The sequence below is a fragment of the Eumetopias jubatus genome, unplaced genomic scaffold (assembly GCF_037043125.1).
Source record: "Eumetopias jubatus isolate StellerSeaLion01/CBP00866 unplaced genomic scaffold, mEumJub1_p1.0 scaffold_5, whole genome shotgun sequence".
NCBI lineage: Eukaryota > Metazoa > Chordata > Mammalia > Carnivora > Otariidae > Eumetopias > Eumetopias jubatus.
The window spans coordinates 92,885,000-92,909,546 of record NW_028274811.1 but is presented as its reverse complement, the minus strand read 5'-3'; the positions used below and the strand labels follow the sequence as shown (position 1 = coordinate 92,909,546).

General features: G+C 51.3%; 1 protein-coding gene across 2 annotated transcripts in view; it reads right to left on the bottom strand.

The window, feature by feature from the left end:
- Positions 1-6,605: 6,605 nt before the first annotated feature.
- Positions 6,606-24,547, bottom strand: part of SH3PXD2B (SH3 and PX domains 2B) — a 97,434-nt gene continuing 79,492 nt past the window's right edge. For both annotated transcript variants that reach the window (XM_088023674.1, XM_028102758.2), the window contains 5 exons: positions 22,817-22,934; positions 19,866-20,092; positions 17,835-17,884; positions 16,945-17,070; positions 6,606-9,300 (listed from right to left, as the gene is read on the bottom strand). In XM_088023674.1, the coding sequence (XP_087879800.1) occupies positions 7,756-9,300; positions 16,945-17,070; positions 17,835-17,884; positions 19,866-20,092; positions 22,817-22,934 (2,066 nt within the window). In that variant the 3' untranslated portion in view covers positions 6,606-7,755. The remainder of the gene's footprint in view (positions 9,301-16,944; positions 17,071-17,834; positions 17,885-19,865; positions 20,093-22,816; positions 22,935-24,547) is intronic.

Below are 24,547 nucleotides of genomic sequence, written 5' to 3'. Positions count from 1 at the left end.
CCGATCACTAAAGGAGAACTTGTTCATGAGGTAGAAAACAAATTACATTCCTTCAGGCTATTTTCTGAAGTTTCCTGCATGGGGCAATTTCGCTATGCGGAAGCCCATTCAGATCGCTTCAGTAAGACCAACAGCCAGTAGGCACCCTTGCCATTCATGAGGAGCTCCCCATTCAAGGAAGTATTTTGTACTGGCGATGCTGTGAATGTTAGCTTTGGAGCCTGGGTTGCAGTGAGGGGCAGGGTCGCAGCTGGAGTCAAGGTGAGGAATCAGCTAAGGATGGTGGCTCAGACAGAATTCAAGGGAGAGTTGAATTGTAGACTTTGACATTTTCCAGAGTTGGTGACATGAAACACTGCTCCTGCTAGATGATCTGTGAATGGTTTCACCATCAAGTCTGTTTGAGGAACCCACTATAAAAACCCACCTCTCAGACGTTCACACTGCATGTTACTATGTGAAGCTTTGAGATGTCCGGTGTGTCCACAGAACACTTATTCTGGAAAAGCTGAATGGGGGTGGATTATAAATTTGGAAGCTGTGATCATCTATTAAGGTCACAGGCTTTGGAGTTAGAAATTCAAGTTCATTCTCTTATTAGCTGTGACTATAGATAAACTTAATCTCTCAGACTATTAATTTCCATCCATAAAACAGGCATAACAATTCCTACCTAGAAGAACTGTAGCAAAGGTTCAAGAGATAGTATCTATAAGGTACCCAGTCGATAGTTTATATTCAATGGAAGTTAGACCTTTTCCCTTTATAATTATAGAGTTAGGTGTTTGGAAGGGGATGAATTTTTTGAGTAAGAGTTTGAATCCAGGAACTAATTGTATCAGAATGAGATATGTACTTTGATTAGCATTTGGGCGGTGACATAGTATGGGATAAATGAGTCAGCTTTAGGACCAGACACTATGAGCTGGCTCTGTGACACTTTGGTGTGGTGCTTTCACCTTTCTGAAATGTATGTAGTGCCTTCATACATAAAATGCAGATATCTACCTTATAGATCATTTTGAGGATGAAATAGAAGTGTATGTAGCCTGGAACACAGTAAATGCTCAGAAAAATAACGGTGACATTGTTAATAATAGTATATGAGGCACCATATTTAAAAAAACAGACTTTATTTATTTGAGAGAGTGAGTGAGAGGAATAGAGAGCACAAGCGGGGGACAGCGGCAGGCAGGGGGAGAAGCAGACTCCCCCCTGAGCCGGGAGCCCAACGTGGGGCTCAATCCCATGACCTGGGGACCTAAGCCGAAGGCAGACACTTAACCGACTAAGCCACCCAGGCATCCCATATAAAGTGCCATTTTGAACACTTAGACATGCCAGGAAGTGTGCTGAGTCTGGCCATTTCTCAAAAGTGGAGTATGGAGACCACTTCTTCACAACGTAGTTTTAAAGGATGCAGGTTTTTGCCGATTCCGACTTTCAGGGGTTGCAGCCCAGGAGCGTGGACTTCGTCAAGCTCCCTGCTAAGTTGTATGGTCACTAAAATTTGAGAACCATTGATTGGGAGGCACAGGTTACAAGACAGTGAGGAACCACAGCTGGACCAGATGGATACTAACTAGAGAAGTGATGGACATTAAACATCTTTTTTTTTTAAAGATTTTTTTTATTTATTTATTGAGAGAGAGAGAGAGAATGGTAGAGAGAGAGCATGAGAAGGAGGAAGGTCAGAGGGAGAAGCAGACTCCCTGCTGAGCAGGGAGCCTGATGCGGGACTCGATCCCGGGACCCCAGGATCATGACCTGAGCCGAAGGCAGTCGCTTAACCAACTGAGTCACCCAGGCACCCGAGAAGTGATGGACATTAAACACCCTGGGTTTGGAGAAGAGTGGCCCCACGACCTGAGTCTCGGACACACACATTTACCGTGTCGCCTTAGAGGGTCATGGTAAGGAGAGTGGCAGGGAACGTGTGTGAAGGTGTGTGCGTGTGACAGTTGGATTGCATTTGGCCTGGCATTTCTGAAGCAGTATAAAGGGAATGGCGAATGTGCCAGTTCCAACTGAGACCTGAAGGCAATGGGTAAGCAGCCCCTGAGAGTAAGTCAGGTTTGGTTCCTGACCGTGGTCCAGTCCCCATCCCATCCCATCCCATCCCATCCATGAGGGGAGGGTCAGGGGCCCTGCATGCCTGCTCCAGGAATCCCAGGGCGAGACCTCCCAGGGAGCCATTCCCAGTTGCATTCTTATGAATGACCACAGTTAGTCTGGAAGATTTGGGGAGAAAATGCTCCCGGGGCGGGGGGCGATGGTTGAAGCACAATATGATTTTTCCTTCTTAGGGGAACAGAGATTAATACAGGAATGACCATTATTCTGATGCAAGGTCGGTCAGAAGGTCATTGCATTCTTTGAAAGGAAAGGGAGGAGGAATACTGAATGTAAATTTCCCCTTTTTGATGTTCTTCTGTCCGGGGCTCTGCTGGTTCTGTTCTCTCCCTAGGCAGGTGGGCGGTGGTATCATTTTGTTTAATGATTCACCTGAGGCCAAGGAGGCTCCACATTGGGTGTTGGTTTGGCCTTGCCTCTGCCCTTGGGAAAGTAGTAACACATGCCCTCTACCTCCCAGGAGCGGATGGCTCGAGCAGTCCCTGCAGCCCAAACGTGGCTGCCCCCCTTGGCTTCCACCACAGGCTCTTGGCCCAGCAGCAGGCAACCCCAGTGAGAGGTACAAGATATCTTACAGTTTTCCATCTTTAGGCACAGGGCTGAGAATATGTGGGAGATACCCAGTGAATACAGGGATGCTTTCCCTTAGTTTCTGGACACTGTCATTCAAAGAATCAAGATGCACTAGGACCCAGACAGAGGAGTCACCCTTACTGTCCAAACAGCTCACCCAGGTTTCTGTTCTTTGACCCCCAAACTCGAGTCCAAGATGCCCGGGCACAAAGCTATGAGCCTCTTCTTTAGCCAAATGAAATCCACAGACACTGCATCTTCACAATGAAGCTTGAAACCAGTCAAGCATTTTTATTAAAAAAAAAAAAAAAAGAAGAGAAAGTCTAACGGTATATAGTCTATACATGCTAGAGCTAATTGTTCGCCACCCCACCCCCCTCATATTATATAGCCTCATGTAGTTTTGTGTGTTAACAGGAAACAAAAAACACCGCCAGAATTTCAGTCTGCCAAGAGGGGATGGGGAGTGTTGTGATATTCAGGGATCTCCAGCATCACTCTATGAGCAGACATGAGGTGGCGGGGCTGGCAGAGCCCCACTGTTCCTGGAGGGATGCACGAAATGGCCCTAGTGACTTGGTGGTGCTCGGAAGCGGGAAATGTGGGGACAGCTAAGGTGACCATGGTTTATCATCTCCCCTGTACGAGCGAAAGGGGTACTATTAACAGTTAGATGGGCACAAAGGCATAGACAGGCACACACAGGGGAAAGCTACGGACGCCTTAGCTATGTCAGAATTGCTTATTGCTGTAACAAGCCTGGTGGGGGGGGGCACCTCCTTTTGGACATTTATAGCAGGCCTGAAAGTGAAGGCTACTCGGTGTGGCACTGGGTGTGGCCTCTTCAAGGACAACAGAAGTTGTTGTCACTTGTCCTGACTGGCGCTGAGAGCCTACTTTGGAGTAGAGGATGGAGACAGGAAGGAAAGGGAATGCTGACGCATGACAAGGGTAGCACCAGAAACCAGACATTACCCCACGGAGCTGGATGTTCGAGTCTGTGGGAAGGGTCCCCAGCAGGGGTTCCAGGAGCAGGTGAAGACCGAGGAGCCTCTGGGTTTTAGCTCTGCAACTCCGGGACCGTCACAGGCTGTGGTCTGTCTAAATGTCAGAACCTCAGCCAAGTTAGAAGCAATTCCTCCAGGCTGACGGAGGGCATCCGACACCCTCAGGCCTCAATGTGAGCCAGTTTTCCACTCCTCTAGGCCACAAGGTTTGACATTAGGTCTTCTTTGGTCTATCGTATGGTATGGTTGGTTTGCAGCAAAAGCTCTGATGGGCCCGGACAACCAAGGCGGAGGGACAAGACTGCCAGGCATGGCTCAGGCTGTTATGTGCCCACTGCCACAGCCCAAAGAGAAGGGCGAGACCTCCCAGGGAGCATCCCGACCCAACCCTTAGAGACTTGGGCACAATGAAAGGATGGCAGCCAAGCCACAAATGTTCCTGTTCTTGGTGACGTCGAGTTACCAGCTATCGGAGGACAGGAGCAACTTCTTTTTTATCCCACTCAGTGCTTTGTACTTGATGCAGGCTGTAGCAATACTAGACTGCCCATGCCTCAGCCTCAGGACCTTCCAAAACGTGGGGAGATTCGGCACCTGTCCTTTCCTGTGGCAAGGTTGTTTTCCTACACTCCACCTGGTAACGAGATCCCCAGTGGACTCAGAAATGTTTTAAGGCCAAGAACTTTGCCGAAGAAATTGGTGACGTGGGGAGGCCTTGTGGTGGAGGCTTAGTGACTACTGGAAACTCGCTAAGGGCTCTAGCAATTCCTCAGTGAGGTAGGGCATTAAAAGTGGTTTAAGTTGGAGCCCAGCTCCCCCGCCTCAGCCTGGGACAATGACATAAACCCACCAAATGGCAGAGATTTTGAGTGAAACATTTTGCGAAGGCCTCTTTTGCCAAGTGGTGATCCTAAAACTCAGATTTTCCAAAGATTTAGCCACACTATAAGCTATGATTTTTACATGCCCGCCTTTAGGGCTGGCATTTGGTCTGTGACCTACTGCCCTGGGTGATCATGGGGTGAAGGGAGTAGAAACCTAAATTATGAGGGAGGGTCCCCTGCTTCCCTGGAAATGCCATGCACATTTTGCTGCCGTTGGCAGAGGTACAGTCATGGGCACCGGGGAGAAGGCACCCCTGGATTCAAGTCTCAGCGTGGTCATGATTTGGATGAAACTGGACATGTGACTTCACCCTGTGAACCTCAACTTTCTCCCCACAGCTCAGCGCTGATCCTATGCACCTCATAGGGTTGTCGTGAGGGTTAAGTTAGAGGAGGGAGTTGAAGCACCAGGGACCTGCCTGGAGCTTGGCATGGGAGTTATAACTGTAGTCTGGGACATTTTTCTGTGGGCGTAACCTCAGGGGAGTTTTGCATAGCCTCCATCAGTTGCTCACAGGATGGCGGCCACAGGGCTAGATGCTGTAAAGCTAAGTCGTCAGGCAAGGACAGCCAGGGAGAGCCACTGGCCACCAGACACCCCCCACTTCCGGTTGCCCGTGCAAGTGCCCACCACTGTGGCACACGGAGCCCGAGAGGAGTCCTCAGGCCATGGATGTGTCCTGAGCAAAGAACGGTGAACAGAGAGGAATGTGGCTTCAGTATCTTCAGTTCACATCAGAATAACAATAATAATAATAAAAAAATAAAAACGCAAGTTCTTTCGTTTGCAGGAACACTTCTGCCCACAGAACGGTGGAACCAGTCTATTCCCACCCAGCTGACCTTCAGGAGGAGGGAACGAGGCCAAAGATAAACTCTTTGCGTGGAAGCAGCAAACAAAAACCATAGTTCACAGGCAGGCAGGGAGCCACATGGATCCTGGTCTACCCAGCGCCTAGCACGTGGTAGGCGCTCACAAAATACTTGAAAAGGTCACAGAAAGCAGAGAGTGAATCAGAAAAAAAAAAAAAAAAGGCTGAGTTCTGTCTTTTGAAGTGTAGTCAAATCCTGCATAACAGCTTCATAAAGGCTGTTTAAGCCAAAGTGGGTCAAAAACTCTGGAAAACGTTATGGGCTTCCTTCCAAGTGAGGGGACCTCGAAGACGTGGGTGGCCCTCTTCCAGCCTCCCTTCTTCCCCTGGCTGCCATCCTCCCCCACGGTTCTGGGCACAGGGCCAAGGGGCAAGTGGGCACTGCCAGAAGCACCTCAGGGCCCTGCACCCAAGATCCCCGGGGATGGGGTTCACAGACTGACTGAAGGAAGGAATAAAGGTGCTACTGTGAGTCAGAGAACACTCCTTCTCCTGTAGAAGCATCCAGAGTCCATGTGGCCATGGGGAGAGAGGAGAGCAGAAGAGGGCTGTTTGCACCGAAATCTTTGGCACTGCAGGTGGACAGTGGGCGTCCCCGGGAAAGCTGGTCCTGTGGTTCCCCAGAGCATCCCAGTAGATGGACACTGAATTGGAGATCTCTGAGCTGGATCCTCTTCTGCAGGGCAGGGTGGGATGAAGAGGGGTTGTGCCCTCTCACCCGCCAGGCAGCCTGGCCCACGGGCAAGAACTCTGGGCTGGGAGCCAGAAACCCTGGGTCCCGATTCTAATTCTGCAGTGTCGCTGTGCCTCTGCGTGCCTCGGTGAACCGTATCTGTCCAGACGGAAGGGAGAGGACAGACAGGGAGAGGGCACGCACAAAAAGGAAAGAGAGGAACGTACTCTATGAACACCAGAGAGGAGCAGAAGCAGCAGCAGTCTGCCTGTGGCCATCCAGCTGCTGGTCCTTGAGCCATCAGGGCCCCTCGAGGCTGGCATGGGAGACCACCTCAGCTCCACAGGCTTTATCCCCCAGAGGGGGCACTTACACAGCAGCAGGAAACGAGGCCCTGTGGCAACCGCCAGAGCTCTGGGCAAACTCCACCCCCCCGCCCCCGCCACCCTGCCCGGCCATGGAGGAGGAGCTGTGGAGGGTGCGGGGCACCCCTCAGTGTAGGCTGCAGTGGGTTGGAGGGATGGTGGCTACGGCAGCAGCCACTAACGCCCCTTCACCCACACCGCAAGCAAGCCACTTGGCCACCTGCTCCTGGCAGTCAGCGTCTTCCTTTCCCTGCCTGGTTAGCCTCCTACTGGGGGGAGGGCACAGGCATGGAAGTCAGGCCAGCTCAAGTCCTCTTTCCCCTTCTTCCTAGCTAGTGTGCCCTTGGGCACAGAGTCCGAGGTTCTCTGTCCATCAAACAGGTGCAATATCCCAAGAGAGGATTGATGTGAGGGTTAAAACAAGAGTGTCAAGTGCCCAGGAAAGTCTGGCACCTGTCAGCTACTCAGCAAAAGGGTGCTCACAAGGCGCGTGGATTGTGAATGGCTCCTTTCAAACAAACCTGGGAGATTCTTGTTCGACGGAGACAAAAGTGAAATGGCCCAAGGTGGGGTGGAGATTCCTATTTTAAAAAGCCCTGCGTGGGGAAAGTGAAGCATGCTGGGGCTGGAAGCACCCCTTTAGGATCTGTCAGGGTCCCAAGGCAGAAGATGGGAGGCAGAATGGCTCAGTGGACCTTCAGGCCCACTCCTGCGGCAGCTGCATCTGGTTGAACCTGAGAGGCTCATGGTCCCAGAGCCTCGAGGAGGACAGCTCTCTGGGACTGGCAATGGAGCCAACTGCCAGGGCATGGAGTTCTTTCTGGTACCAAGCATTTTGGACACGGAGTAAATAAAGTCCCTGGACTTTTAGAAACACGGAGAAGTTGGAGCCAGCTGTCACAGACTGGGTGGGGTACCAGCGAGGCTGTTTCTGCAGTTTCCAGACAATGGTTCTGGTCTTGGAGGCCTTGGAGAGTAAGTGTCTCGCGGCTAGGTGGCCTACAATGCCACCAGCCTGAAAGGCAGGGATGCTGGCTTGGAGAGGAAGCAGGGGGTGGGGCCTCTGAGCCTCCAGGGCATGCCGTGGTGGGAGGGACTCCTCTCCACCCAAGGGAGGGAAGAAACCACAGTACCCCAGAGTCTTCCTTCCTTTGAAGCTGCGTGAAGGATGATAAATTAAGAGGCATATTAAATACGTGGGTAAAGCCAGCAGGGATTCGCGGGACCGCCAGGCAGGGAAGGAGGCGGCTACGGCTTCTTTTTGAGATAGTTGGAAGGAATCCACCCTTCCCAGGAAGGGGCCCCGCTCAGGACCTGGCAGAACCACCAGCCACTGCTGTTCTTTTCCCGGACCTCGAACACCGTCCCCTCCTGGAAGCTGCTGGTATCCCCGTCTCCTTCAAAGTTGGCCACCGCCACGTATAAAGAATCCTTCGGGCCATCAGCGTTGGGGATGGGGCTTGCAGCTACTTTCTCCCTGTTTTCTCCAATCTTGCCCACCATCCGTGGTCCCAGACCACCTTTGCCTCGTGTGTCATCTTGGACGCCTGAGGAGTTGGAAAGAAAAGGTTTGGCCTTAGGAGGGACCAGCAGGGCCCGGCCTGGGGCAGGAGCTGCCTTGCCTTCACTGGCTTCCCGCTGTGGCCCTCTGACCTCTGGGAGGGGCCTGGAGGATGAGGAGGTTTTCTTGGGGGGGGGTGGTCTCCGGGGCAGGACCACAGGTCTCTGCGGAGGAGCCTCCTGGAGAGGGGCGGGCACACTCTTAGGCACAGGATCTGTGGTCTTGGCTGGCCTTGGAGGGGCTCTGCAGGACATCTCCTTTGGGCTGAGCCCATCCTGTTTGCCCGTCCTGTCGTGGGTGTGGCCAGGCCCATCACCTGGGAGGAAACTCCGGCTGAAGGCCACATCTTGGCCCCCGGCAGCCTGGTGGCTGCTCTCTCCATCCAGTAAGGGCTTCTCTTGGGACTTGGCAGGCCTCAGCTTGCTCCTGAGGTTGCAGATGTCCACTTGATCTTCACCCTGAGGTGGCTCTGTCCTGGGGGAAGGAGCCGGTTTGGGCCTAACCTGAGGTTTGGACTTCAAGAAGGGATTTTGGGGAATAACTTCTGTCTTCTCCTCTGATGGGTCAGCTTTGGATTTGGAGATGGGTCGGAGGTTGGGCTTCTTCACCTCCTTGGCCAATACCTTGTGGCCACACTCCAGCCCCATCTCATTTTTCAGCTGGAACAACTTGCTTTTGTCAGGTTTGGGCTCTGGTCTCCTGCTGTCCCGGGCTGGGGGGGTGTGTTTAGCTGGAATCATTGGCAAAATCATGCCCGGAGGTTTGGGTGAGGAGCCCCTGAGCTGCTCCATCCTCTGCCGCTCCCTCTCCTGCAGCTCCCCTTCTGACTTGATGATGGATTCTTTACGGGGAGGGAGGCTGGGCTTCTCCTCCAGGTCGGGGCTTGAGATCTCTTCGTAGCCGGCACATGAGGACATGTCGGAAGAGGCCTTCCTCAGGGCCTCCTTGCCACCCTTCCACTCTTTGGACCACGGCATCCCGGAGTCCATAACGCCGTGTGGTGCATCGGGCAGGGGCCGGGAGGGGCCGATGGCCTCGCTGCCCGTGTTGTTCTCCATGGCTGCTGCATCCCCCGGATGGAGCTGGGTCACCTCGTTGGGCAATGGAGCCAGAAAGTTGGGTCTTGAGGCATTGCTGGTCTTCTTATACTTGTCAATGAAGGTTGCTGGGGCCCATCCTTCCTTATCTTCAATCTGAATGTACCACCAGCCGCTCAAGTTCTTCTCGATCACCTGGAGCGGGGAGGACAGAGGAGAGCACTCAGTAGGTAAGGTCTCAGGGCCAGTCAACCAGAAGACTCTGGGAGAACCCACAGGGAACTGAAATCTAGAAGCAGGGATTTTTCACTCAGCAGGTTCCCAGACAATGGCTGGGATGGACCAACTATGGAGACTTTACTGTGCATCAGAAGCATCTTACACGCGGGTAGGTTTTTGTCTAATTTTGGATATCCCCCGAAGCAGTCCCGGAGACACGGACCTGGGTACAGGTCATTAATTTGAGAGGGGATTTTAAGAAGCGCAAGTAAGGAAATGGGAAAAGAGAGAGCCAATTATGAGGTCATTGTTCTGGGCCACTGGGACTTAATCAGCCAGGGACCCTTTGAGACCACGCAGACTCATCCCAACTGGGGGATGGGGCCGTTTACCTCCTGATTCCTAGTCCCCGGCCCCCCTGGGGCATTAATCCCCCTGGCCTTTCTGGGCAGGTGCCTTCAGGCAGGTGGAGGAGATGGGAGGCTCTCAGACACAGGGACCCGTGTGCAGCTGCAGGTCAACTCGGTTGGGTCGGGACACAGGGCAGGCCACCAGCAGTGTCTGCTATGTTTCTAAAGAAGTACAAGGCAAAGTCCACATAGCCAAAGCTAGCCTTGATCGCGGCTCTTTCCGTTGAGCACCAGATGACGCAGTTGGCTGGTGTTTAGAGGCCACACAGTACCAAAAATGCATACCCTTAAACACGGGAATCACATTCAGCTCGTGTTTAGATAGAGGGGAATCCCTGTTGATGAGGGCAAAAGGAACTTTCATCTTATCTCCTTCTCCCTCTGGGATATACACCCACTGAATGGAACAGTGGGCGGAGTCACCCACGAAATTTAAGGTCTCATGTTTCCCGTCTCCTCTTTGTTCAGTACTGTACAGCTGAGTTGCCTGAAAGGTGTGTCTGTCACATGTTACGGGCTGAACTATGTCCCCTTCAAATTCATATGTTGAAGCCCTAACTCCCGTATCTTAGAATGTGACTGTATGTGGAGAAAGAACCTTTCCAGAGGTAATTAAATCAAAATGAGGTCATCTGGGTGGGCCCTGAGCTAACATGACTGGTGTGCTCTTAAGAGGAGATTAGGACCCAGAGAACATTCAGAATGAGGGATGACCACGTGTGAACACAGCAAGAAGGCAGCTGCCTCTAAGCCAAGGCCAGAGGCCTCTCAAGAAAACAAACCTGCCGCCACTTTGACCTTGGACTTCCAGCCTCCAAAACTGTGAGGAAATAAATCTGTTGTTTAAACCGCCCAGCCAACGCCATTTTGTCACGGCAGCTGGAGCAAATACACCGCGATTCCCTGTGGGCCCCATGCCTACGAGGTCTGATGAAGGCTTGCAACCGCCTTATGAGATGGGGATTATCATCCCATTTTCCAGATGCAGAACTGAGCCTCAGGACAACTGAGGAACTGGTAGAGGGTCATGTGGAAGGTTAACGGTGGAGGTGGGGGTCAAAGGCCTTTACCACTCCTCGACCATGCCCGGGCAAGGGGACCTGCCGGGGGAGGAGCCGTGCTTGAGGTGGGGAAGTGCAGGGGGCGAAGGGGGCCTCGGGTGAGGTCCTGCCACTGCCCCCCTCCGCCCCGCCCAGCCCAGCCTGAGAGGAGTGGCAGCCACAGACCCGGTGCAGGAAGCAGAGGCTGAGCTCTGGGGCCTGCAACCTGGGTTCTAGTCCTGGCTCCACCTTTTGTTGCCTGCATGGCCCTGCATAAAACGCGTGCCTGAGATTCCACAGCCCGAGATGGGGAGGCTGGTGAGAACAGTAACACCCACTTGCTGGATTTTCACGATGACCACATAAGCTAATGCAGACAACAGCCCTTGATACATGCTGAAAGGTAAATGTTCCCTATTATTAAATTACAGGGCGGATCACTGACAAGGCAGGATGCATGTGACAGGTGTATGCTTAATGTGTCCCACTGGTTTCCCAGAAAGGGTACTGATAAATGCAAGCCCTTTATGTGACGTCACCCCACACTCGGTAGCTCTGGTAACAATGTGATTCTGGGCATGTAAGTTACTGTTGGCAGAGCCACAAGTTCAACTCTGGGTATGTGAGAAAATGAAAATAGGACAATAATCACAGGGAAATATATGAATGGGGATTTGCTAAACTTACACTGTATGCAAATACTACGGCAGAAGCTCTAAACAAACATTTGTGTTTTTTTTTTTTTTTAAGATTTTATTTATTTATTTGACAGAGAGAGACACAGCGAGAGAGGGAACACAAGCAGGGGGAGTGGGAGAGGGAGAAGCAGACTTCCCGCAGAGCAGGGAGCCCGATGCGGGGCTCGATCCCAGCACCCTGGGATCATGACCCAAGCCGAAGGCAGACACTTAATGACTAAGCCACCCAGGCGCCCCAACATTTGTGTTCTTGATCACGATTTATGGGCATTTTCATTTACTAGAGAGAAGCCAAGAACTATTATGAATAAAAGCAAATGCCCAATCATAAGAATGGAGGGGAAGGAAAAGAGCCTGGGCTTTAAAACCACAGAGACCTGGGTTCAAATTCCAGCTCCACAGCTTACTAGCTATAGAACCCTTGGCAATGGGCTTTGTCTCAGGTACATCTGTAAAATGGGCTAAAGATATCAACCTCTTGGGACTTCTGTGAATACTAGTTTCTCAAGTAGGTACGGTACCTGGCACACAGGGTATCTATACCAGCATCATCATCGTTATCATCAACACATGTCTTGACCATACATAGACCAGGTAGGGAACTAAGATGCTCCCAGTAGCTCCACTGCGAGACCACAGTGGCCCCATTAATGAACTCTGAAGGTTATGATGACACTGAAATGAACCAGGAATCAAAAGTGGAAAAAAGGAAAATTTAGCAAGTACAGAATTGCTCATGAGAGAATACTTGGTAAAGCCAAAATCTTTATTTTTATTATTTTTTAAAGATTTTATTTATTTTTATTTATCTGACACACAGACAGAGATAGTGAGAGAGAGAGCATAAGCAGGGGGGAGCGGCAGGCAGGCAGAGGGAGAGGGAGAAGCAAGCTCTCTGCTGAGCAAGAAAGACCGATGCAGGGCTCGATCCCAGGACCCTGGGATCAAGACCGATGCAGGGCTCGATCCCAGGACCCTGGGATCATGGCCTGAGCCGAAAGCAGCTGCTTAACCGACTGAGCCACCCAGGTGCCCTGGTAAAGCCAACAATTTTGGTGGCAACTACGTCCCACTTGGGTCCCTCAAGCTACCACCGGCAGAGCCATAGGCTGACATCATGGAACAATCAGCAAAGAAGTTTCAAGGTTCCAGTTAAAAGAACGCTGGGTATGTGAGCTTTTTTATTGGATTAGCTTTAGCAAAGAGAGATAAGATAAAGTCAGAAATAAAAAAGGGGGGGGCGCCTGGGTGGCTCAGTTGGTTAAGCGACTGCCTTCGGCTCAGATCATGATCCTGGAGTCCCGGGATCGAGTCCCACATCGGGCTCCCTGCTCAGCGCGGGGTCTGCTTCTCCCTCTGACCCTCTTCCCTCTCGTGCTCTCTGTCTCTCATTCTCTCTCTCTCAAATAAATAAATAAAATCTTTAAAAAAAAAAAAGAAAAAAGGGGATTGATTCTAGTTGAAATGGGGGTGGGGCCAGGAGGGAGACTCCCAACACCCCCAGAAAGCCCCAAGGACCCATGAACTCCCTGCTGCATGCAGACTCAGCCCTCCGCTTCAGCGCATTGTCCACGACATCCTGAGCTGCCCTTGGCTGATTTCAGAACATTCTGAGCCAGGGAGTGGTGGTGCCTATCGGCATATGTTCAAATTGCCAGCATGCTTGGAACAACAGTGTGTGTTTGTACAAAATGCTTAAAGGACAAGGTAGTTTTATCATGTTTTTCAGTGCTCTGAGGAAAAAAAAAAGTAAACCCTTATACTATGCAAGTTGGACTTCTGGTTTCAACGTGAGAGATGGAGTGAATAGCAGCTTCCCTTTTATCCAACAAATCCAGGGAAGTAAATGAATACAAAGCCCAGCTCAGAAGGAGGAGGTGGGGTGGGGTATGTTAGTGGACCAGGACTTGTGAGCACTCACAGATGGACGGAAGCAGCAGAGGGAGGCTATGTGGCCCAGGACCGCTGCAGGGGTACCTGCTACAAAAGGTGGAGGAGGGCTGAGGTCCCCCAGACTTCAAGGTGGTGGAACTTGGGTATAGGGAGGTGCAGGAGCAAGTGACAGGGAGTGAACTGACATACCATGGCAGAGGCAGCCAGGCTGGGTGACCTCTCATGTCCCTTATCCCATTCTTATAGGGCAGGCAGAAGAAAAATGGTGATTGCTCACAAGTGCATGCAGTGAATGTGGGAGCTTGGATCAGAGACGCCCAGCACCATTCAGTGGCTGGCTCAGAAGCCCCCCACCTGGCACTGAAACCCCTGGCAGGTGTCCAGCCCCTTGTGTACATGCCCCAGCTGGGCCGCCTGACTGCTGCCTCGTCTTGCGCAGCCCAAGGTGGGTACTAACGCCATGAGAAGAACTTAAATAAACACCCACGCTGCGGCAAAGGACGTACAACTGAGAAAAGAGGTAATGGACCATAATAATAGGACCTTAAATTCAACATACTTAGTACCCTTAGAGAGGTATGGAAGGGCGTCGCATTCATAAAAGAACAGGCTATGCTGAAACAAGAACAGGCGACCCGGAAGAGGAATTGGTAAGAGCTCTCGGACATGGAAACTACGATTGCTGAGGTAAAATCAGTGACGAACCGAACTGTTAAAGAGCCGATGAATGAGCTAGAAGGTGAGGCAGAATGCTCCAGGAATGCAGCACAAAGGCACGAAGATGGAGAATGCGAAAGAAAAGTTAAGAGACGTGGAGAGTAGGGCCAGGAGGTCGCACAGCTGTGTAATCATAACTGCCCCCGGGAGGAAAGAATAAAGAGAGCGACGGGACACAACTCTGGGAAGATCTCCTGAGGTCTAGATCAAAGAGGCCCACCACGTGCTGAGCGGGATAGAAAGAGACACACTTTACTGAAATTCCATCCTATTAAAGATAGTGAGGAACTCCTGAGAAAACAGGAGAAAGGACAGATACCGAACAAGACAACAAGCATTAGGTAGGTAGTAGCTTCTGACCAGTAGCACCAGACGTGAGAAGAGAACAGAGCACTCTGTTCAAAGTGCCAAGGGAAGAGGACTTTCAATTTGGAAGACAAAACCCAAAACATCACTGAAGAAGGAGGGGAAAACCACACTCACTTCTTATGATGTCAAGAAAGCACGTACAGGGGGCGCCTGGGGGGCTCAGTCATTAAGCGTCTGCCTTCGGCTCAGGTCATGATCCCGGGGTCCTGGGATCGAGCCCCACATGGGGCTCCTTGCTCCGCCCGGAGCCTGCTTCTCCCTCTCCCTCTGCCCCTCCCCTCTATTTGTGCTTTCTTCCTCTCTCTCTCTCAAATAAATAAAATCTTAAAAAAAAGAAAAAGAAAGAAAGAAAGAAAGAAAGAAAGAAAAAGCAAGCAAGCATGTACAGAAGTGAGGGACTGTCTTCAACTAAAGACTGAGATATATGGCCCCAGAGAAGCCATAACAGGGCAGGGCAGGGAAACCAATGTGAATCAGGGGAGGCTTCACAGAAGAAGCACGGATTTGAAGAATAAGTTGGATTTTGAGATGCCAAGTTCAATTCAAAAAATGACCTTGAGTGCCTTCTATGGGAAGGCAGGTGGAGCGCTAGGAGCTGGGTTAAAGCAAGGTCATTCCTGGTAGAGACAGTAAAAGAGCTGGGGAAGGGCCAGCTTGACCAGTGGGGATCGCAGAAAAGCAACGGGAACAGACTTTGTTTGGAGGAAGGTCTTAGAGGTGAAAAGATATTAAGGAGAAGTCACATGTTTCATGTGAGACTTGGACGTATAAGTTTTACGGCAGCAAAATGGGGGACCTGGGCATAGAATGATGTTGTAGCACAAGCAAGATGCCTTGTGAGTTCTCTGTGTAGATTTGAAGTTGGGAGGGTCAGGATGGAAAAAAGAAAGGGCAGGAGAAACACCCTTTTAGAACTTTGTGGGTATTTCTGCTTTCCCCTCAGTCTATCTACATAGATCGGGATTTACATTTTATAAAAATTAGTTTGAGAGACTTTAGCTCAAGCTCTTTAAATGTCCCTGCAGACAGCCCTCCTTCAATGGTTTGAAAGACACTTGGCTTGAGGACAAGCTTCTGGAGAGGCCAGGGCAGAATCAATGGTGCTGAGGCCCAGGATACACCTTTAGGAAACTACCTTCTGCTGAGCTGACTGGGCAGCCGGCCCAGGGCACGATGGGAAAGAGGGCATGATGGGCAAGAGAGAGAGGCAGGAGGTGTCAGGGCTGGAGGGAAAACAGTGGGTGCTTTGCAGATCTCTTAGAGAGTGATTAAAGACCCTCAGGGCATACCACACTTATGCGCTGATAACAGTCATCCATTTACTCCTTATTTCCTTCAATCACCCCAACATTCATTCCTACAGCAACGGTTTACTGAGCACCTACTGTGGACCAGCCCCGATGCTAGGGCTCTGGGCAAGAACGAAGAAGACACTTGCTCGCCTTCTGAGTGTTAAGCAGGAGGCTAGTGGGCAGACAAATTTTCATCAGTTCAACAATATTTCCTCCAAGCACCGTGCTAGCTGTAAGGACACAAGAGTAGAAAAACAGATATGGTCTCTACCCTCCTGGAGTTCCCAAATGTCCAGGAGATCAATAACAATAGGATGTTAACACTCCTGGTTCAAATCTGGAGACAGACATGGGTTCAAACGGCTCTGCCACGTTTTAGCTGTGTGATTCTGGACAGCACCTTTCTTCCTGAGCCAAAGCTTCCTCATCTGAAAAATGGGGATTGTTAATGGTCCTGCCTCGCAAGAGTAAAAGATTAAGAGAGAGGCTGTAGGTGAAGTGCTCAGTTCAGTGCCTGGCAGTTAGTGCTCCACCCTTACTTGCAGGCTCTCCAGGAAACACGGGCAGGAGCCTCTAACTCCATGAGGAAAGAAAAGAAATGGAAGGCGAGAAAGGATTTGTGCTGGCCTTTGTGCAGGAATGGAGCAGACTAGCAAAGGAGTGGGAAGAAAAGGAGAGAGAGAAGCAAGAAGGGAAGTAGGTGGTGATAAAAACAGAATACGAGGCAGTCACAAAAGATCCCACGGTGTATGATTCCACTTATATGAAATGTCCACAACAGGCAAAGCTATATAGAGAGAAGGCAGATTAGTGGTTGCCTAGGGCTAGGGGCAGGGGGCGGGGAGGGACTGAGGGGAAACAGGGAGTGACAGTAAATGTGTACAGGGTTTCTTTTTTGGGCGATGAAAATGTTCTAACACTGAATGTGGTGATGGCTGCACAACTCCGTAAATATGCCAGAAACCATTGGATTGTATAATTTAAACCCAGCAAATTGTATAGTGTGAATTATACCTCAGTAAAGCTGTCATAAAGAATGGAAGGAAAGAAGGAAGCAAAGAAGGAAGCAAGGAAGGAAGGAAGGAAGGAAGGAAGGAAGGAAGGAAGAAGTAGGAGGTGAGAAGAGAGAAACGAGAGAAGCAGGAGGTGGTGCCACAGCTGAAGAGTCACAAGTAGTCAAAGGGATACCAGGTCCACTCACCTCGACCTTCAGACCTGCCTGGAAGCTGATGCCATCAGGGATGGTTGTCTGGAATTCAGCAATGGTGTAATACTCTTCCTCCACCTGGGGTGGAATGGGAGGCTTGGGCAGGTTGAGACCACGAGGCTGGCACAATTAAACACAGTGCTAAGTCCAGGGTAAATCCGTTACCATTGGCTGAAGGGGGGAGGCACTAAGGGACTGGGGCACACAATCACCCTTGAAGGGTGCTGCTGGACCCATTTGGATTCTAAGGGACAAAACACAGAGGACCACTCAGATCATCATCTCCTAGATGGGTCACTGGCCCACCACCTACGGAGCGAGGAGAAACATGGGACATTTACTGACAATCATGAAAATCTGAGGCGGGACAATAGTCTCTGAACTCAAGAGGCAGCGAGGGTTGTGGAAAGAACACAGATTTGCAGGTCAGACCCATCCTGGTCCAACCCATTTCCAGGGTTGGAAATACTGCTTATGTGTGCTGTGCGCCTTTGGGCAAATCACTTTCCTTCTGGAACCTCAGTTTTGTCTTCTGTAGAATGGGGATTTACCTGGTGGGTCACTATAAGCATTCAATAAGTTAATGTCTTGAAGCACCCACCCAGTACATTGCAGGGCACCCAACTGATGCTTAATAAATGGTGAGCTCAGGAAGCAGAGAGCACGTCTGAGACCTAACTGTCCCAAAGCCATAGATAGGTAACTTGCTTCCCCCGCCCTGGGACCCTAGCCTTTCCCCTGGGGCTGGGACCAGTGCTTGTACAGCCTGCTTCATGAGGCAGCTGTGTGGAGAGGCAAGAGAGCATCTCTGGAAAGAGCATGGTGGTTGTGAGGGGCCCGTTTCAGGTCAAGGGCTGGCTTCCCGGCAGCAATGGTCCACTTACTATGGTCATATCCCGGCGAGGAGGTGGTCTCTGCCTCATCTTGGGTGATCCTGTAGAGAGATGAGATCTTATTGCACACAGGTGCAGAATTCTACAGATGCAGTCCTGAGGGAGACACCAGGAAAGACCCGTTCTGTCCTGCAGAGGATCAGGCATCACGCTCCGGGCTGGTATTAGTGAGCCCCTGAGACCCTTCTCGTGGGAAGGAACAGCCTGACCGGGAAGGGGCTGCTCAGACTTGGCTCAGGACCCTCGGGACTGCCCATGCGCCGAGCCATGAGAAGCTTTCCACGGAGGCCGAAAAGCGCAGGCTTCAGTATAACCCGGGGGCTGGCTTGCCACCAGTCATCTGACTCTGACCCACAGGCCCCATCTGTAGAAGGGGGATAATGCTGGCCCCCCAGGGGCAGCGCAGAGATGAAAGTCAACAGTACGTACCAGGCGCTTGGCACCTGGAGGGCGTGCAATATTAAACAGACTGAGGACACCGGGGCTTTTTGCTCTGGAATTGGGCTGCCTTCGCTCAGGGTCTCAGCGTCAAGAGGATGACAGCAGTGGTCCAGGCTCCTGGCTCAAGGCAGAGCATGTGTCACCCCATGAGCTGGCTCAGCACGAGTCCACACAGACGGCTAGTTTAGCAGCTGGGACGTGGAGAGGACTGCTAATCTCTCAAATACCCATCTCCTCTGTCTTCTGTTAGAATTCAATAGCAACAGAGTTTTAGCCAGACACTTAGCTGCTACAAAAAGGCTGCAGTTCTCAGACTCCCTTGCAGCTAGGTATTGCCCTGTGACTCAGTTCTGGCCAGTGGGATGTGACAGAGGGCAAAGTGTGTACCTCTCCTTCCCCCTGCCTTTTTCATTGGCTGGACGAGTGGGGCACCATCTTGGACTAGAAAGATGAGGGCAACACAAGATAGACAGCATGTAACAAGACTCTTGACTCATGGAGCTTCCATAGCAGCCCTGGACATGGAGCTGGACCACTTTGTGAGAAAGAAACAAACACCTAAATTATTTGAGCCCCTGTTATTGGGTGTGTGTGTGCGGAAGGGGGAGGGGGAGAATCTTTGCTTGAGCATCTGAACCTATATCCTCACGAAGATGTGGGGTTTCAGAGTCTCATTTGCTCTAGTGTTAATGGGAATCCCCCTGGGCTCTTGTCCATGAGAGAACCACAGAAAGCAGGGGCTGGCCAGAACTCCCCCCACCATGGCATGTCAGTGTTTTCTTCTGAGAAATCAGCTGAGCAGAGGACTAAGAAATTCTTGAGTTTCAAGAATTCACTGACTTCTAGCAGTTTTCTGAGCCACTGTAAATAGCTGGAGAAGCCTAGCAGAAGCCTAGCCAGGGGGAAGGCAGGGGACTTTCCCAGCAGTTGGCACCCCCCCCTGCCCCCAGCACAACCAACCAGGACAGGGCTACATGCCTGAGGCTGGGGTCCTGTGCAGGTCACAGACAATAATAAGGAGGCCTACTCTTAGGTGTGTTGGGAACATTAAACAGAAACATATACATGGGAGGCTATGGAAAGGAAGACGGGTGAAGAACTGTGGTTAGAGTAAATCAACACAAGGTCAACTTCTTCTGGCTCAGAAGTGAGGCCATGCAGAGAGGGCACAGGCACTGGAGTCACGAGGGCCTGGGTTCAAGTCCCAGCCCCACCGTTTACTAGCTGGGTGGCCCTGGGACAACCCACCTAATGTCTCTGGGTCCTAATCTGTAAAACAAAAGTAATTTAGTCCCTCAAAAGTCATTACAAGGAGCCAATGAGACGAATTATAAGATTCCCGACACACAGTAGGACTTGAGAAACAGTAGCTCTCTCGATCACCATGAGATGGTGGAAAAACCATGGTGTAGATTAAGCTACCTAGGATTTCCTGTCTACAGGATGTGGGGCAGCAGGGCTGTTGTGAGGATGAGGGACAACATGTGAGGAGCTCTGAGCATGGAGCCTGGCACGTAGTAGGCACGCAGCCCCCCAAGCACGAGCTTGGTGGGGTTGCAGGGGCAGGGGGTGATCACTCACTCTGCTTGATGTCGCTGTCAGGCACCGGGCGGCCTTCAAATCGGCCGTCCCTCTGGTTGTTGAGCAGCTCCCTATCCCGGCCCACCGAGCTCTGCTGCCGGGAAACTCCGTCCAGGTCGGGGACGCCGGTGTGGGCTGAGGAGCCAGGGCCCAGCTTCGGGGGTAAGGGCTCCCCACTGTTCTTCTTCAGGTAGGAGGCTGGGGCCCAGCCCTCTCGGCCCTGGTACCTGGGAGGAGAAAGGATGCTGGGGAGGCTGCTCGGTCAGGCCCCTGGGAAGAAGCTGGGCTTCACGTCCCAGATGGCAGAAGCGATGGGCCAGAAGCTGGCACACCCCTTGCTGCCCTCAGCTTGGCATTCAAGGCCTTTCCAACCTGGCCTCTGCCGGCCTCCCAGCCTCATCTCTCACAGCAACCTCCATGTCCTTCCCACCCTATAAGGCTTGTAGTCTCCCAAATGCACCACCATCTTTCACTTCCCCAGCCTCCGCTCTTGGAAACCCTGTGTCAGGAAAGCCCCTTCCCACTCTCCTCCCTGCTCTTCTTTCCCAGCTCTGCTTAATGTCATTTCCTTTCTCAAGCCTTTCCTGAACCTCACAGGAACGAAGCCCTCCCTCCACAGTGCTGCCCTGCCTCCCGCACACACCACCACCCCAGCACCTATGACACACGGCGACACTTGGCTACGTGGTTCTGTCTCCCCAGTATGAACACACACGCCTGGGGCAGAGATGGTACTTGATCGATCTCTGTGTGGCGAGAGCCTCGGGGCCAGTGAACGGAACGAAGAAATAAAAGGACAAATGGACAATCTGCCCACGGGCCTGGCAAAGGCGAGCAGCCATAAAGCACCTGCTACGCTCGCTGTTCTGTTACTGTCACTGCAGCAATGACAATGATGACAATGATAACTGGCACTTAGTGGGCACCTCCTGTGTGCCAGTCTGTTCCAACCACTTTATAGCTGTGGACATATTTCATCCATCCAACCCTGAGAGGCGGCAGAAATGGATTCAGACCTAGTCTCTGCTCCTAACCTCTGCGTGTGGCTACCTCTTCCCAGCAGCCCCAGCTTCTGGCACAAAGCCTGGCACGGGCAGGGCGGGCTCCGGTCACATGGGTTAACAAGTAGATTAAACGTGTTCCCTTCAGAGGGGAACGAAGCCAGTCAGGGTCTGGTTGCAGGGCTTGCTAAGAATCAGCTGGCGGTCCCTGAACTGCACAGAGACCGAAACCCTGACAGACAGCTCACTGAATTCCAAAGGAACTCAATGAGTGAGATGATCACTTAATTCTCTGCACAACGGAGCTCAGTTTAACAGCATGGCTGGAGGGGTCAATCTGGACCAGAGGAGTGCTGGAGTCCACTCGCACCAGCTCGGGACAGTCAACTGTGTCCATCTCTTCCAAACCCCACAGTTACAGACATTGCACGGATGGCCTGAAATCACCTGATGGGAGTATTTACACCTATAGAAATTGGCAAACACCACAACTCAAGGGCAGCATTCCCTTGGAGAACTGGATGTTAACTATTTACAAGCATGCCACTGGTCTGACCCACAAAACAGGTGCGTGCCCACGCCTTTGGGGACAGTTAAATAGACCTAAATGACTAGAGATGACATATGGCAAGGCCAAATCTCTTGTCAGGAATCACTTTAAGAACTAAATGGCACTGTGTTTCGATGACAAAAAGGTCCTTTATAACTGGAAGCCAATTTCTAGGAGAGAGAAATCTGCAGAATTTGATGTCTTTCAATCTTAAAATACCCTCTGAGAGGAAGTACATCTTGTCCTCGCTGAAAAACGTCACGCCACATCCGACCCAGGCCCCTGTCAGTACCAAACAGCTGACTGTCTGAGGTCGCAAAGCCGTAAGCACAGCAACACACACAGAAGTGAGTGGCTCTGGGTGAGAAAGGTTCTAGTTTAAATCCGTGCTCTGTCTCTTTCCAGCTTCAGCTGAACCTTCAGATGATGGCACGCCTCACTGACATCGTACCGCAACCTCACGAGGGACCCGGTGAAACCACTCCTGCTTCAAACCTCAGTTCCTCAGCAGCCCCTCTCAGGAAGCCTTCCTGACCCCTGGGCTGAGGAGCCCCTCTTCTGTGCTCCAGATCCCCACACATGACCACCCTGCCCCGTAACTGAGCCTGATTTCTGTGCCTCTGCTGTGAACGACTGTGTCTTTCTCATTGTCGACTCCCCAACTCCCAGAATAGGGCTTGGCCCGGAACACATTCTTGGTGTGTGTGTGTTGAGTGAATGAACGAAGTGCCACAGGCTTGGCCCCCTATGAGTGGCCCTAATGCCCTGCCTCACATCGCTGCACAGACAACCAGGTCCCAGGGACCTCAGACTTCTTTCCTTGCCCTAATTTCTTGTGGCCACAGCCGCCTACTAAGGTGACCAAGGAGGGGTGCCCAGGACTTTCATTACCAAAATTGGGAAAGTGCCAGGCAGGCCAGAATGAGTTGGTCACCCTACATAATCATGGGGTGCTGATTCTTCACGTGGGTAAAAGAGCTGTGACAGAGAGCTTGAAAGCCAGTCTCCTGCTTTTACTATTGGATTCTGAGATGAGGACACATGATCAGCTCGAGGATGAGTTACAGTCCCTGTGGTGTTATGCATCGTACTGGTCTCAGAGTAGGGCTGGGGTGGGAAATCGTCCACATAGGGCAGCACAGCTTCTCCTTATGAGAAACACGTGGAGGTAGAAACCAGTCTTGCTCAACGGGGTTACTGCCATCTATGTGTTTGGAGGTTTTGCTTATTATGGAATTTTAGAGAAGGATCTGGATAGGCAGCGAGGCCAAAGGGCACTGAGGAGAAGCATCCTTTTATGGCTCAGGTGAAAACCTTACCCCATCCATCTGCAATCACATACAGACCTCTGGGTACCCAGAGACCGTGTGACCTGAAACCCACCCAGCTGCAGCAGGTACCTGATCTTCCACCAGCCTTCCAGGTTTTTCTGGATGACCTCCACCACGGCCCCTCTCTCTAGATTCATTTCATCCTGGTCGCGAGCTGTATACGGGTAGATGACTGTGTACTTCTCCTCTGTGGGAACAAAGGGATGCTGGGTTAAGTCAAGGACCGTGAGAGTCCTGAGATGCTGATGGCCAAGGCTATGATCCAAGAGATGCCTTGCCCATCAGAGGGAAGGATTTCCTCCAGAAATTTCTGGGGACCCTCTAGACCCTCATTTGGGTCTGGATGACCCCGGGCAAGCATGAACAGGATGCAGGACAAAGGTCAGGTCCCAATCCTTCTGAAATCCCTCAGTGTCACGCATTCATCCTCACCTTCCTCAAAGCTGTGCTTCAAGGTCACCTTCCTGGACCTTGCTTTATGCAGTATTCAGACCCATGGCATCCTCAACCCCCTTACCTAGGTTTATTTCTCCCCCATACCAGGAATTGCCTTCTAACACAGCATATGATTTACTTATTTATTGCATTTTGTGTCTGTGTTCCTTGCTAGAATATAAATGCCATGAAGGTAGGGATTTTTGTCTGTCTCATTCATTCCTCTGTCTCTAGCACTGGGCATGGCACCAGGAATACTGTGTAACTGTTTAGTTAATTAGTCAATGTTTAGTAAAATGGAGGACCTGGTGAGAGCCACCTTGCTCATGCCAGAGGGGGTTAACTCTTCTGTGGCTCTTCCACAGCTCCTGCTGGTGGAGGGGTCAGGGATGAGCTGGATTTTTGGCAGCAGATAGTTTCAGGCTGAAATCACTATCAAGGGGGTGACAGCAAGTAACTTTCTTTCTTTTTAAAAATTTTTAAAAGATTTTATTAATTTATTTGAGAGAGAGTAAGAAAGAGAGAGAGAGAGAATGAGCAGGGGGAGGGAGAAGCAGACTCCCCGCTGAGCAGGGAGCCTGACATGGGGCTTCATCCCAGCACTCCAGGATCATGACCTGAGCCGAAGGCAGACTCTTAGCCGACTGAGCCACCCAGGCGCCCCATCTTTCCTTTTTTTTTTAATTTTTAAAGCAATTTTTGTTACCTAGCTGATAACTGATCTTGGTTTTTCGTTAATTATTTTCAAGCCCCTGGATCCAACCATGCCTGAAGCTTCAATTTTATTTTGAATGTTTCGGGTTTTTTTTTTATTGAGGTGTAATTGACATTTAACACTGTCTCAGTTCTAAGGGTGCACATCATGATTTTATATATAAACACACACACATATATACATATACACACATGGTAAAATCACTGCCTGCTTCAATTTTCATTAACGTAACTGGGGTGCCTTCCACCTCACTCTCTGTGGTTCCCCACTCTTTCCCCTCCAAGCCACGGGACTGCTGCTCAGGCTCTGCTGGGAGACTGCTCATTGTCACACTCCGGCAGGGTCCTCGCGAGAACGAGAGAAGAGCTTCTGTGCTCCACCCTGTCAGCAGTCACTGCTGAGACAGAACGGATGCGTGTCCCAGCAGACACGGGCAAGGAGAGGAAAGGGCTTTCCTGTTTTGGTTACATTCCAGCCCCCAGGGAGTGACTGAGCCAGCTGTGGGCTGTGGGTGTTGACGGCAGGTCTCTCTTTGGGAAAACACCACAGGCTGCCTGTGGCCTGTCCAACTGGTGTCGAGGGAGGCGGCAGACACACGGGGAGTTTATTTATTGATTGATCTAGCCCACTGACCTGCTCTGTGGGGGCTG